Genomic DNA, 13,445 nt, shown 5'->3' on the forward strand with positions numbered 1-13,445 from the left:
TGCCCTCACACCGTCTGCTCCGCCGCCGCCGGGCTTTTCCGCCTGCCCGGTTCTCCCGCTGCCTGGGGCCGAGGCGGCGGCGCTGCCCCCGATGAGGATGGAGGCTCGGGAGGCGACGCGGGCCCGGCCCGGCCCAGCCTTCAAGGGTTTCGGTACCGAGAGCAAGGTGCGGAGCGGGGCAGCGGGCGCGGGGCATTCCCGGGCCCCTTTTCCCTCGGGCCGGAGCCGCGCCGGGCCCTCCTCTCATGGAATTGCAGCGGGGTCTGGGCGGGAAGGCGATTCGGGAAATATTTGGAACAATTGCCCCATCCCAGGGTGCGCCTGGGACAATTCCAGCTGCCATTTCTCTGGAACAGCTCAGCCTCCAGACGGCAAAAGTCAAATCCCAAACCGAGCTTGAATTTTCCCGGTTCCTGACGTGGGAATTCTGCCTGGAATTTACCGGGAATGAGGAGCCCAAGCGTGGGATCCACCCCGGGCCCGGAGCTGCGAAATTCAGGATTTTTTTGGGTTCTTTCTGCTCCATAAATGCTCTCCATAAAATTTGAGAGTTGGGAGTTGTGACCTTTAGGAGCTGTGAGTTTGGGGAGTTGGCAGTTTTAGGAATTGTGAACTTAAGGAGTTTTGCGGTTTGGGAGTTGGGAATTTTGTGAGTTGTAATTGTTAGGAATTGCGAACTTTAGGAATTGGGAATTTTGGAAATTATTAATTTTTGGAATTGGGAATTTTTGGAATCATGAACTGTAGGAGTTATGAATTCTTGCCACCATTCCCAGCCAACCCTGGGAACGTCCTTCACTCTTTCCTGTAATTTTCCTGGATTCCTCTCTGACTTTTTCCCACTTCTAACGAAAACATTGGAATTTTTACCACTCTTTTTTTCCTAGTTTCCCCCCCCCAAACTCAGCAGCTTCTCCTGCCCTGCCAGGAACTCCTCCTGCTCCCTCAGCTACGCTCCAGGTGAGTTTTGCCTCTGGAATTTGGATTTGGGGCTGTTTCCCCTAAAAGCAACTCCTGGAGAAGGGAAAATTTGGGTTGTTTTTTTGGGACTTCCTGGTGTTTTTTCCCTCAGAAATTCACGAAAGATTCCCAGGAGCCAATGGGCAGTGGAGAAGCTCCAAGCCCCGGGGGAGCCGAGGCTCCTTCCTGGAGACCCGGAAAAATTCCAGGTGGGTGCAGCAGATCCCAGATTCATGGGTTTTATTTGATATTTTTGTGGGGTTTTATTTGGGATTTTGAGGATTCTTTGGGGGATTTTATTTTGAATTTTGGGCATTTCATTTCTCCTTTTGTGCAATCTTTTGGGCTTTTTAAATTTGGGATTTTAAACCCATTTGCGGGATTTGCAGCAAATCTGAGGTGTTTTTCCCCCCTTCCAGTGGGAATTCCAGCACTTTTGGGGGAAAATCTGCCCTCCATGGAACCTCTTTTCCCCTTAAACCAGCCCCGAGCCCATCCTGGAGCCGCCGCAGCCCCAAAAAGGCCCCAAGACGTTTCCTGAGTGCAGCTGAGGAGGTAACAGGGCTGGGAACGGGGAAATCCAGGGAAATCCCGGGGCTTTTGTGGGATCAGGGCGGGTCAGGCAGAGCTGGGGGCGCTGCTGGGGTTAAACACAAAATTCCTGGGGGTTTTTTTCGCCCTAAATCCCAATTATTTTGGCTTTTTCTCAGCATTGCCTTCATGGGATCTCACCAGACCCCTGAATTTGTGGGAAATCCCTCAGGATCAGTGAATTCCAAGGTTTTGACAGGAGTTTTTCCATGTTTTTTTCCCCACAGACTGTGAGGGAAGAGGAGAGGGAGATTTACAGGCAGCTGCTGCAGATGGTGACTGGAAAAAGATTCTCCAGCTGCAAACCCTCCCCGCTACTCCCCTTCCACCTGTGAGTCAGGAACATCCCAAAAAATCCCCAAACCCTGCCCCAAATCCCAAAGAATTACAAAATCCCTGCTCAAATCCCAAAGAATCTGTAAAAACCCTCCCCAAATCCCTGAAAACCCCCAAAGACCCTGCCCAAATCCCAGACCTGTCCAAAAACTCTTCCGTAATCCCAAAACATCCCAAATTTCATGTATTTCTCCAGGAATTTCTCTAACTGGGTTGTTTATTTTTTATTTTGCAGCTCCCACTGTCCCCGTTCCAGCCCCTCCCTGCCCCACGAGGCTCCCAGGGATGATCCCGAGGCGCTGGAAATTCACAAAATTCCTGGTCCTGTTCCACATCCTCCAGAGCCACCCCAGAATTCCCAGAATTCCCCCCTGGGCCCTTCTTCTTCAGGATTTCCTGGGGGGTTCCAGCCCCAAAATTCCGTGGCCCCACAGCAGAGGGAGGAGGAGCCGGTGGCCGGAGCACAGAGTGAAGGTAAAGATTCCTGAGAATTCCAGGAAAATAACCCCAAAAAATCCCTCCAAAATACCCAAATCCCAAATGAAACAAAAGCAACAAAAAAACAAGTAAACCCAAAAAAATCTGAAAAACCAAACAAAAACAAAACCACACCAAAAAACTCCCCCAGAAAATGCCCCCAAAAATCCCCAATCCGAAATAAATCCCAAAAATCCCCCAAATCCCAAACAAAATGAAGACCAAATCCTGGGAAAGGGATTTAAATTCTGTGGCTAGTCCCGGGTTTTCATTTGGGATCAGGCAGGATTTGGAGTGGGAATCGAGGGGGACAAAATTCCAGGATTTTTTCCCATTTTTAGGGTCAGATTCTGTCATTTTGCTCAAGGTCAAGGATTCCAGGACTCCAGCTCCAAGGTAAGGGGTGGGAAATGGGAGAGTTTTGGGGATTTTTAGGGTCACGGGGAGGTGACAATAAAGAGGGAGATGGTGAGAATTTGGGAATTCAGGGGAAATTGTGGGATTTTTGATCACTTCCAACCCTCCTTTCTCTCTCTTTCCAGCCTCCCCTTTTTCCAGGCCGAGCTATGGATCAAAGAGCTGTGAGTTCATATTCTCTGCTGCCTTTTCCTGGGACTTTCGGGGTGAAAAAACCAAAATCCTGATTTTTTAAATCCATTTTTCCATGAAAATTCTGGCTTTTCCAGGACTAGTGTCTACGATTCCCGAGCCAGGGAGAGGTGGAGGCAAATTGAGGAGCAGAAAGCTCTGGCCATGCAGCTCCAGAGCCAGGTGAGAATTACATGGAAAAACACCCTGGGTTGGGAAAATCAGGGAAAATGGGAAAAATCAACTCTTTTGAGGCATTTGTGCTTCGAAATCCTGGGATAAACAGCAAGGAGGAGAGGGAAGTGTTGTCCCAGATTGGAAATTATGGGAAATTTTGGCACTGGGAGGGTTGTCAGGGCTTGGAAAAGGGGTCAGACTCCATGGAAATGGGGATAAACCCTGGGGGCAGGGTTGGGTGGCTCTGGAAGGGTTAATTCCATGTTCTCAGAGATTTTTTTCCCAATTTTATTGGTGCTAAACCCTTTTCCCTGATCCCAGATGTCTCTGTGAGGAGAGTCCCTGATCCCAGATGTGTCATTCCCAAATCTCTGCTCCCACAGCGTCTCCAGGAGCGGGAGCGCTCGGTGCAGGACCTGGTGGACCTTCACCTCAGGGTGCCCCTGGAGAAGGAGATCCCGGTGTCCGTGGGGCCGGAGGGGCCGGAGCGTGTCCGGCCAGGCCAGGGAGACGAGGAGTTCCCCGAGATCACCGAGGTGGGGCTGGGGAAATGCCAGGACAGAGGGAAATACCAACGGGATTCCCAGGATTTGGGCACAGGAACGGAGCCCCTGAGCCCTCTTCCCGTCGAGTCGGTGGTTTAAGGGACAAAGAATGAATTGGGGGTTAAATCTGTGAGGATTTGGAGTCAGGAAAAGCAGGAATTCTGCTTCCCCTCCCTGCAGGAGATGGAGAAGGAAATCAAGAGCCTTTTCCGAGGAGGGAACCAGGACGAGGTGCTGAGTGAGGCTTTTCGCTTGACCATCACCAGGAAGGACATCCAGACCCTCAACAACCTCAACTGGCTCAATGACGAGGTAAAAACCCAAAAATTCCCATTTTCCACCCATTTCCAGCAGTTTGGACGGGAAAAACGGATGGGTTTGGTGCTGGGAGGGGATTTGTGGGTTGATGTTCCCACCCTGGGGTAATAAATCTGTGGGGGAAGCTCTGTAAAATAAAAATAATTTAATTTATGTGGGGAAAGAATGGTAGTGGGAGGATGGGATTGATGTGAACAGGGAAAACAACAAGCAAGACAAATCCCTAAAAATCCTCAGATTTTTTCTGGAATGTTTTCATACTGTGGAGCTATTGCAAACCCCTCTGGGTTTTTTGAAGGTTTTAATGCAAATCCTCCTTTCTGGGAGTTTGTTCCCTAACTTTACACAGGGCCACAAATCTGAACCCTGTAATAATAAAAAAAAATCTATTAAAAATCAAAAATCCTGTCCGTTTTCCCCTTCTTTTCCCAGATCATCAATTTCTACATGAATTTACTGATGGAGAGGAGCAAGGAGAAGGATTTGCCCGCAGTCCACGCCTTCAACACCTTTTTCTTCACCAAATTAAAGACCGCAGGGTACCAGGCTGTGAAAAGATGGACAAAAAAAGTGGATATTTTCTCTGTAGATCTGCTTTTGGTGCCCATCCACCTGGGAGTTCACTGGTGCCTGGCTGTGAGTGCCTCAATTATCCTGGAAAATCTTCACTTTGGGATTTTGGGCCCAAATTTCGTTGGTTTTGGGTGATGCTGAGGGGAAAACTTTGTGTTCGTGGCTCAAATCTGAGTTTAAAGGGAAATAACAAAGGTAGGAGCAGCTTTTTGTGGAGCTTTTAGTCCTTAAACTCAGCCTGGAGGTCATTTTAGGGAATTTATTCTCTTGGGAAGATCTGATTTCCCTGTTCCCACCAACTCCTGGTGTCACAGGATCTTGTTAAAGAGATTTAGGCCACAGATATTTCACTTTTCCCCCTCCTTTGTCCTATCCCATCCCCTGGCTCCTGGGATGCTGCAGGGATTTTCAGCTCCTTTAGCAAAAACCTCCTCAATTTATTAATTCCTGCTTGAATTGTTAATTAATTCCAGGGAAAAGAGGTAATTCCCATCACAAATTATGTGGGAATGGGGAAGGAAAGCACCAAAACTCACCCAGATTGGGGCCTTGAGAGGTGGGACAAAATCACTGTAAAGGAGGAATAGTAACAATAATAACAACAGTAATAATAAATAATAATAAATAATAGTAAGTAATAATATGAGAGGCTGATTAAGACATTCAGAGATAGAAAACACAGCAGGAAATGGGGATTTCTTGGAGTAAATCCTTCTCTGGTGTGAAATAACCTGGATTTTTTTTGCTGTCAAGGAGAATTCCTGATTTTTCTGCCCATTTTAAAGGAATTTTTCCTCTGTGCAGGTCGTGGATTTCAGGAAGAAAACCATCACCTACTACGATTCCATGGGGGGGATCAACAGTGAGGCCTGTAGGATCCTGCTGTGAGTAAAATCCTTTTCCTGGGGAAAATCCCACTGCTGCTTCCCCAGCCTTGGAAACACCAGCACTGCCCATTTTTGGGCCCTTTTAGGGTCATTTTTAGGTCCCTTTAGGGTCTTTTTTTGGGCTCCTTTAGAGTCATTTTTGCTCCCTTTTTCAGCTCATTCTCCCCTTCCTGGACCTGAAAAAGTCCTGCTCTTCCCTGGAATTCCCTCCTTTTTTTTTTTTCCATGAGATTCGGCCTCTCCTGATTTAGATTTTTTTGGGGGATTAATTTGTAAATCCCAACCCTGAGTCTCTTTGGGAATGGCCAAACAGAAAAAAAACTCAGAATTTGCATTTTTCCATGAATTTCCAGCTTTTCCCTCTCCTTTTCCCACAGGCAGTACCTGAAACAGGAAAGTTTGGATAAGAAAAGGAAGGAATTTGACACCAATGGATGGGCCCTGCTGAGCAAGAAGAGCCAGGTTTGGACAGCCCAGAATTTGTGAAAAATTTGGGTTTTCCATGGAGTCCCAGCTCTTTTTGGGCTCCTTTTCCCTTGATGATTCCTGGGAAGAAAAGGAGGGAATAAATCCCAAATCTTAGGGGAGAAAATTTTCCACAGGGGTGGGACCCAAGGGGGAGGGTTTAGGTGGGATTTGGGGAAGGTGGGAGAAGAAGGAGGAAGAAATCCTGGAATTCTGGAGCTGTCCAGCCCAAAAAATTCTGGATTTCTGGGACCTTTCTGGTTTTCCCAGCAGGAGGTACCACTGGAATTTCCCCCAGATTTCACAGGGATTTTGGGGATTTTCCTGGCCCTGGGGTTTGGGGGAACTGGCGAATGTGGGAATTTGGGAATGTTGATTCCCATTTCTCCTCAGGAGATCCCGCAGCAGATGAACGGCAGCGACTGCGGGATGTTCGCCTGCAGATACGCCGAGTGCATCTCCAAGGACAAACCCATCAACTTCACCCAGGTACCCGCATTCCCGAATTCCCCAGCTTGCAAACCCCCAGTGCCTGGGAAAATCCCCAAAATTCCCCCCAAAATCTGGGGCAAATCCCCCATTCCTCCCCAAAATCCCAAGGAGTTCCTGGGTTATTGCCTATTCCCAACCTCCAGGAATATCCCACTTCCCTCCTCCAGCATTCCCAGATCCCAACATTCCCAAATTCCCTTAGGTACCAAACCCCCAGGGCCAGGAAAATCCAAAATTCCCCAAATTCCCAGCAAAATCTAGGATAAATTCCACAGTTTTTTGCCTGAATCCCAAGAAATTCCCACTTTCCTCCCATTCCCAAAACCCCAAATTTCCCCCTTTTCCCTGATTTTCCATGGAAAATTTGCCCTTGGATGGGCAAACCCTGACTGAAATTCCTGGTTTTTTTCCCATTTTTCCCCCCAAAATTCCCAAAGCAACACATGCCGTACTTCAGGAAGAGGATGGCCTGGGAAATCCTGCACAGGAAGCTCCTCTGATGCTGGAAAAAAATCCTGAAATTCCATGGATTTGGATCAGAAGAATCCCGGGATTCTCCCCGGGGGACGCAGCCAAGGAACTCCGGGTCCTGCTCTTCCCAAAAACCTCCCAAGATTTGGGGGGAATAGAAAAGTTTGGAAGCACAGTTGGGATTTTTTGGAGTTTATTCCCTCTTTTGAGATTCCAGGATGGATTTTCCTGCTTTTCTGTCTGCTGGGATGGGGTAATTTTGGAATTTTGGGCTTTTTGGAGCTGGATTTTCAGGAAAATGGAGGCGCCTCCGTGGATTTGGGTTGGGAAAATCTGGATTTGGGAAAAGCAAGAGGAGGGTTTGGTTCTGGAAGGAATTTTTGGGAATCATTCCCATTTTTTTCCACCTTGTCCTCTACGTTTGGAGATTTTATCCATGAGAAAATCAGGATTGAGATCTTTGGGAATAATTCATGTTTAAATCCCATTTTTTCCCAGTTTTTCTTCCCAAATTCCTGCTTTTTAGCACCATTCATTTTTTCTGAGATGAAGCTCAGGAAGGCCAGAATTCCTCTGGATTTATACCCAAACTTTGCTTCTCTGAGGGTTACACCCCAAAACGTGAGGAAAATCCAGGATTTTTGGAGAAATTTTGGGAATATTCCCCTTCCTTTCAAGCTGCTTCATCCCAGCAGCTCCTGTTGCTTTTTCCAGCTGCTTTTCCCACTTCTTCCAGGAAAAAAAAAAATCTCCCAAATCCCAGGAATTGCAGAACCATGGGAAAAGCCCCAAAATTCTGAAATACCTTTGATTTTTCCCATAAAAACCACAGGATTATTTGGGGAGCTTTTCCCACCCCTTTCCCCGGTTTAATTTATTCACTTTTTTTTTTTTTTTTTTGGAGCTTCCTAAGCCTCTGGATTTGCTCTTCCTGGTGGAAAAGAAGATTTTTAAGGAGAAGAAAAGTGGGAAAAATCCCAAATTTTTGTATTTTCCCCCTCCTGCAAGAGCTGGGTATTTTTTCTATTTTTCCCGAGTTGGGAGCTGAAGTTTTATACGAAATTCCCGAATTTTTGGAGCCCTTTTCCCCGATTTTTCCCAGCCCCTTTGTCCCTTTGGATTCCAAATTCCCTCCCCGTTTTATACCAAATTTGTTTCCTACTTTTTTTATCTTTTATTGGAATTAAAGGTCTGAAAAAAAAAACAACCTGAAATTGTGGATTTTTTCTGCTTTTGGTGCTCCTTGGGTGGGAATCCCAGGAAACGGGTTTGGGGTTGTTCATCCTCAGCTGCAGAAATCAGGGAAAGTGCCCCAAAATCTGGAGAAAATGCTGCAGAGTCAGGGAACGATTTCCCAAATCTGAGGTAGATGCCCAAAAATCCAGGGAAGAGGTCCCAAAACCTGGTTTAAAATGCCCCAAACCCTGGGAAGATGCCCCAAAATCCTTTAGAAAATTACCCCAAATTCCGCAGGAATCCCCTCAAGTCCCATCAGGAATTCCCCCCCTGCCCTCGGGTGACAAAGGTCCTTTCATGCCTTACCCCCCCACAGCTGGATCTGTCGCTATTTTTACAAAAATTCCCAGAAAAAGCCGGGATTTGGGACTAAAGCACCTTTTGTGGGGCCGGGGTTGGCAGCGGCCGGGCCGGGCAAACCTTGGCTCTCCCGGGAATCCCGGGATTCCAAAAATCAAAAAAAATCTGGGACGCGGAGCCCCCTGGGCTGCCTGGGGGAGGCAGCAGTACCCTGAAAACCAGGAAAATGCCTCAAAATCACTCAAAAATGTCCCAAAAACACAAGAAGCTGCCCCCAGAACAAGGATGCCTGCTCCAAAATCAGACACAAATGCCCCAAATCCAGGAAAGAAGCCTCAGAATCTGAGAAAGAGTCCCCCAAATTCTGAGCTGGGAGACCCCAGAATTGAGAGCTGCCCCTCCAAGCCCCCAGTTTAGGTTCATTTTGGGTAATTTTTAACCCCAAACACACCCAGGTCAGATCTACCCTGCCCCAAAACCCCAATTTAGTTAATTTTGGGTAATTTCTAACCCCAAACCCCAAGCAGGGCATATTTAACCCTCCAAACCCCAATTTTGGAGTCGTTTGGAGGTGACTTTGGGGGTAATTTGGGGTCATTTTTACCCCAAACCATCCAGGTCAGGGCTGTTCCCCCAAAACCCCAATTTTGGGGTGATTTTGGGTCATTTTTCACCCCAAGCAGGGGCAGGGTCCTCACAGTCCAGGAGCCTCCTGATCCTAATTCCTCCTAACGACTCCATTAATCCCCCATAGCCCCGAGGCCTCATTAATTAATTAATTAACCCACGGTCCTGCTGGGCTTTTTTCTGTTTTTTCTCTCAAAAAAAATTCTCCAAAAATCCCAAAAAAATCCCTGAACCCAATCTCCCTTCAAGCCTTGGGACCCTCAGCTCAGCTCCCATCAAAAAATCCCTTTTAGGGTCAGGGTTTTTTTGGGATTTTGGGTGTTTTTGGTGTTTTTTTTGTTTTTTTTTTTTTTTTTTTTTTTTTTCCTGGGTTTATTTATTTTTTGGGATTTTTCCGGTTCTGGGACACAGGGGCAGCTTTGTCCCCGTGGCTTTTGGGGCCCTGGCTCGGTGCCACCCCAAATAGGTTTTTTTGGGGGTAGGGGGATGGGAGACTTTGCCATCAAAGGATCCTAAATCCTGGGTTTTTTCGCCTCTTCCTCGCTCCAGACGGGGGAAAAAAATGAAACTTTCAGAGTTTGGAGCTGGATGAAAATTCTGAATTTCATGCATTTAAGAGGCAAAAAATCCCAAATTTTGGGGGAGAATCCTAAAAATTTAAAGGGTGAAGCAACTCCCCCCTACTCAGAGTGGTCCCGAGGGAAAAAAATTCGTGAATTCCAGGGGAAAAATCAGTTTTGGAAATGGGAGAAATCCCTAAAAAGGCACCAAAAAAATCCCGAAGAATCCCCCAAACCCAATTAATCCCATTCTCGATGTTTCATGGTGAATTCCGAGGATTCTGCCCCAAATTCTCAGTGTTTCACCCCAAAATACCCCAAAAATAAAAACAACAGAGAATATACCTCCGAAATATTTTTAAAAAATAAAAAAAATACATTAAAAAAATAAAAAATTGACAAAAAATATTTTAAAAAAATTAAGCCCCCAAATCATAAGGATACACAAAAATCCACAAAAATATCCAAAAAATGCTGCACCATATTAAAAAACTCCCCGAAAAAATAAAAATAATACACAAAAATACCCATAAAAATGTGCAGAAAATAACAACAAAAAAAATCTAAGAAATACCAAAAAATAATTTAAAAAACAATAAAAACATTTTAAAATAAAAATAAATCCAAATAAACCAAAATAAATCAAAATAACCCCCCAAAAAAATCCCCGGCGGGGCCCTGAGCTCCCCCCTCCACTCCCTGAAAGGATCCCTTTGTACCTTTCCCAAAAAATCGCCTTTTCATCCCAAAAAAGGGGGAGGAGGGAAAGGAGGAGGAGGAAGAGGCCACGCTGGGGGGGAAGGCTTTGACCTCATCCCACAAAAATTCCCGGTTTTTTTCCCCATTTCGGGCCCCTTCCCACCTTTCCAGGGGGAAAAGTGACAAAAGGGGCTCTGTGCGACCAAACCCCCCAAAAATGGGGTGAAAAAGGGAATTTTGGGGATTTTTTACCTGCTGGGAAAAGGAGAGGAAGAGAAGACCCTAAATAAAAAAAAAGAGATTTGGTGGCAGCATTTGGGATTTGGGTTTTTTTAGGGATTAAAAGTGGATTAATGTGTCTCTACAATTAATTTTTTAGGGGCTGAATTTGCCACAAACTCGAGGATTATTGTGGTTTTGCATCCCCAAAATCGGGGGTTTGGGGGGTTTTACATCCCCTTAAAAAGCAATTTGAGGTTCAAAAAATGATATAACTTTTATATTATTTGGTATTGAGTTTTACTAGGAAATTTTCTGGGATGATTAAATTATAGGGTGGTTTGGGAAAGTGGGAAAAATTGGGAGGGAAGGGAGGAAATGGGGGGAAAGTTGGAGGAAATTTGAGGGGGAAATGGGGCAAAAATGCGGGGCAGAGAGTAAAAATGGTATAAAAATGGGGTGGAATGGGGCAAAATTAGGAGGAAAATGGGGGAAAATTGAGTTAAAATGGGGAAGAAGTGGTGGGAAAGTGGGGCAGAAATCGGGAAAAATTTGGGGTAAAAATGGGGAGAAATATGTTTTAAATTGGGCAAAATTGGTGTGAAAATGGGGAAAATGGGGCAGAAATGCAGCAAAAATGGAGCAGAAATGGAGGAAATTGGGAAAATTTGGATTAAAATAGGGCAAAATGGGGTAGAAATTGGGCAGAAATGAGGTTTAAATGGGGTGAAAATGGGGACATTTGGGTTAAAAATGGGACCAAAATGGAGTAAAAATGGGGCTGAAATGGGGCAGAAAGGGGGCAAAAATGAGGCAAAATTTGGGCTGAAATGGAGGAAAATGGAGCCAAAATAAGATAAAAATAGGGCAAAATTGGAGTAAAAATGGGGGGAAATGGGATAAAAATGGGGGGAAATGGGGGAAAAGGTAAAAACTGAATCCCCCTCCACTCCCAGAGCAGTTTTGAGACTCAGCTGGGGGATTCGGGGGATTTGGGGGATTTGGAGTGGGAAAATTTAGTCCCAAATGCCTCGGGCCGGGCCCGGGTGACGCTGGCGGGCGGCGGCCCCGGGGTGGGGACAACGGGACCCCCAGGGGACAATGGGGGGTGGTCCCGGTCCCTGGGCCGGGTCGGTCCCAAACCACGCCCCGCTCTGTCCCCCCCCGCGGTGTCCCCTCGCTGTCCCCGTCCCAGGCTGGGATCCGTCCCCTTCTGGGATGATTTGATGCCAAACTGGAATCCTCCGCTCCCAAATTCGAATTTTTTGACCCCAAGCTCGGTTCGTTCAACCCCAGCGCCCCCCCGCCATCGCTGTGTTCCCCCATAACGCTGCCCATTCCTGTCCCCTCCTGTCCCCCCCTGTCCCCTCCTGTCCCCGGGCTCTGGAGGGGCCATCAGGGACCTGGGCCAAGGGACAAACCTGGGGGGACAAACCCGGGATGGCCCGGCCTTCCCTCTGTGACAGCCACTCCCACCAGTGCCACCAGTGTCTGTCACCGGTGCCACCCGCATGTCCCCGGGCCGAGGAGAAGGGGGAGAGACGTCTCCGCTCCAGGGCAGGGGCTGTCCCCACCAAGGTCCCCACGCAGGTTTTGAGGGAATTTGGGGAGATTTTGGGGGATCCTGGGGGGAATGGGGGGGGGGGGGGATGAGGCGTCTCCGGCCCCGTCCCGGCTCTGTCACCCCGGGGACAGCGGCGGAATCCCCCAGAAACTGGGGAGGGGTCGGGCAGCACCTTCCCGGCCCTTTGATTTATTCCCAATTTTTCTGTTCCATCGGAAAGCGGCGGCCGCAGCCAAGGCTTGGCCCCAATCCCGGCCAGATCCGGCCACGCCGAGCGCTCTTCCACCTGCTGGGGGTGGGAATCCTGAAATCCCAAAAATCGCCCTCAAATCCCCCAAAAACTCCTCACAAATCCCTCAAAATCCAGCCCAAAAAATCCCCCCAAAAATCTCCCCCAAAACTACCTCAAATCCCCCCCAAATGCCCCTCAAAGGCCCCTCAAATCCCGCCCCCAAAGATCAAATCCCCCTCAGGCCCCCCAGTCCCCCTCAAAGCCTCCTTAAATTCCCCTCAAAAATCCCTCAAATCCTCCCTAAAACCCCCTCGGATCCCCCCCAAAATCCCTCCCTAACTCCTAAAAATTTGGGGGAGTTTAATGGGGCATTTGGGGGGATTTGGTGGAATTTTGGGGCGGTTTTGGGGGGGAGGATGGACCAAGCTGGGCAATTTGGGGGAGGGCTGCGCTGGGTTCGGGGTCGGGGGCCTTTCCCGTGTCCCCCACCTCGATCCCACAGTTCCTGCCGGGAATTCCGCCGGGAATGGGGACAAGGAATGGGGGGTGGGGGCTCCAGAGGGGGGCGGGGATTTGGGGACACCGCGAGGGGGGCGGGGGAGGACGGAGTTTAGGGGAGGGGGGTGTTCCCTCCCGGGGCGGGTCGGGGGTATCCCGGTTTTCCCAGGACCCGGGAATGGGATGGGATGGGATCAATGGGGTGGGGTGGGGTGGGTGGGGTGGGAAAGGATGCGAAAGGAGAGGAAAGGAGGGGCTGTGCCGCCTCACCCCCCGCACGCCCCCAAACCCTCCAAACCCACAGACCCACATCCCCAAACCCCAAACCCCACATCCCCAAACCCCCCAAACCCCCAGACCCCACATCCCCCCATCCCCATCCCCTCCGCCCGCCGTGTCCCCGGCGGTGTCCGGGGGAGGGCGGGCCGTCCCCACTCGGGGGCCGGGGGAGGGTCCGCAGGCTCCGGGGGAAGGTCCGGGGGGCCCGGCGGGGCCGGCCCGGCTCGGGTTACAGCTCCGGGGGGCGGCGGGGCCGGCACTTAAACGGGGCGGCGGCGCCGAGCGGGCACTGCCGGCCCCGCACCGGGCGCGGATCGGGCGCTGCCCTCGCTCGCCATGGCCGGACACCCA

The 13,445-nt window shown here is 48.9% G+C and overlaps 1 protein-coding gene across 1 annotated transcript; it reads left to right on the plus strand.

Annotated features, from left to right (window-relative positions):
- Positions 1–18: 18 nt before the first annotated feature.
- SENP1 (SUMO specific peptidase 1) lies at positions 19–7,014 on the plus strand. Its single transcript, XM_083881140.1, has 16 exons — positions 19–166; positions 888–960; positions 1,073–1,169; positions 1,380–1,515; positions 1,779–1,882; positions 2,123–2,361; positions 2,706–2,760; positions 2,907–2,945; positions 3,051–3,135; positions 3,513–3,665; positions 3,855–3,986; positions 4,425–4,628; positions 5,370–5,449; positions 5,830–5,914; positions 6,311–6,406; positions 6,847–7,014. Exons 1-16 carry the CDS (start codon positions 92–94, stop codon positions 6,907–6,909), a joined length of 1,716 nt encoding a protein of 571 aa, XP_083737266.1. The 5' UTR covers positions 19–91; the 3' UTR covers positions 6,910–7,014.
- The last annotated feature ends 6,431 nt before the right edge of the window (positions 7,015–13,445 follow it).

Source organism: Zosterops lateralis (assembly GCF_965231275.1).
Source record: "Zosterops lateralis genome assembly, chromosome: 32".
Taxonomy (NCBI): domain Eukaryota; kingdom Metazoa; phylum Chordata; class Aves; order Passeriformes; family Zosteropidae; genus Zosterops; species Zosterops lateralis.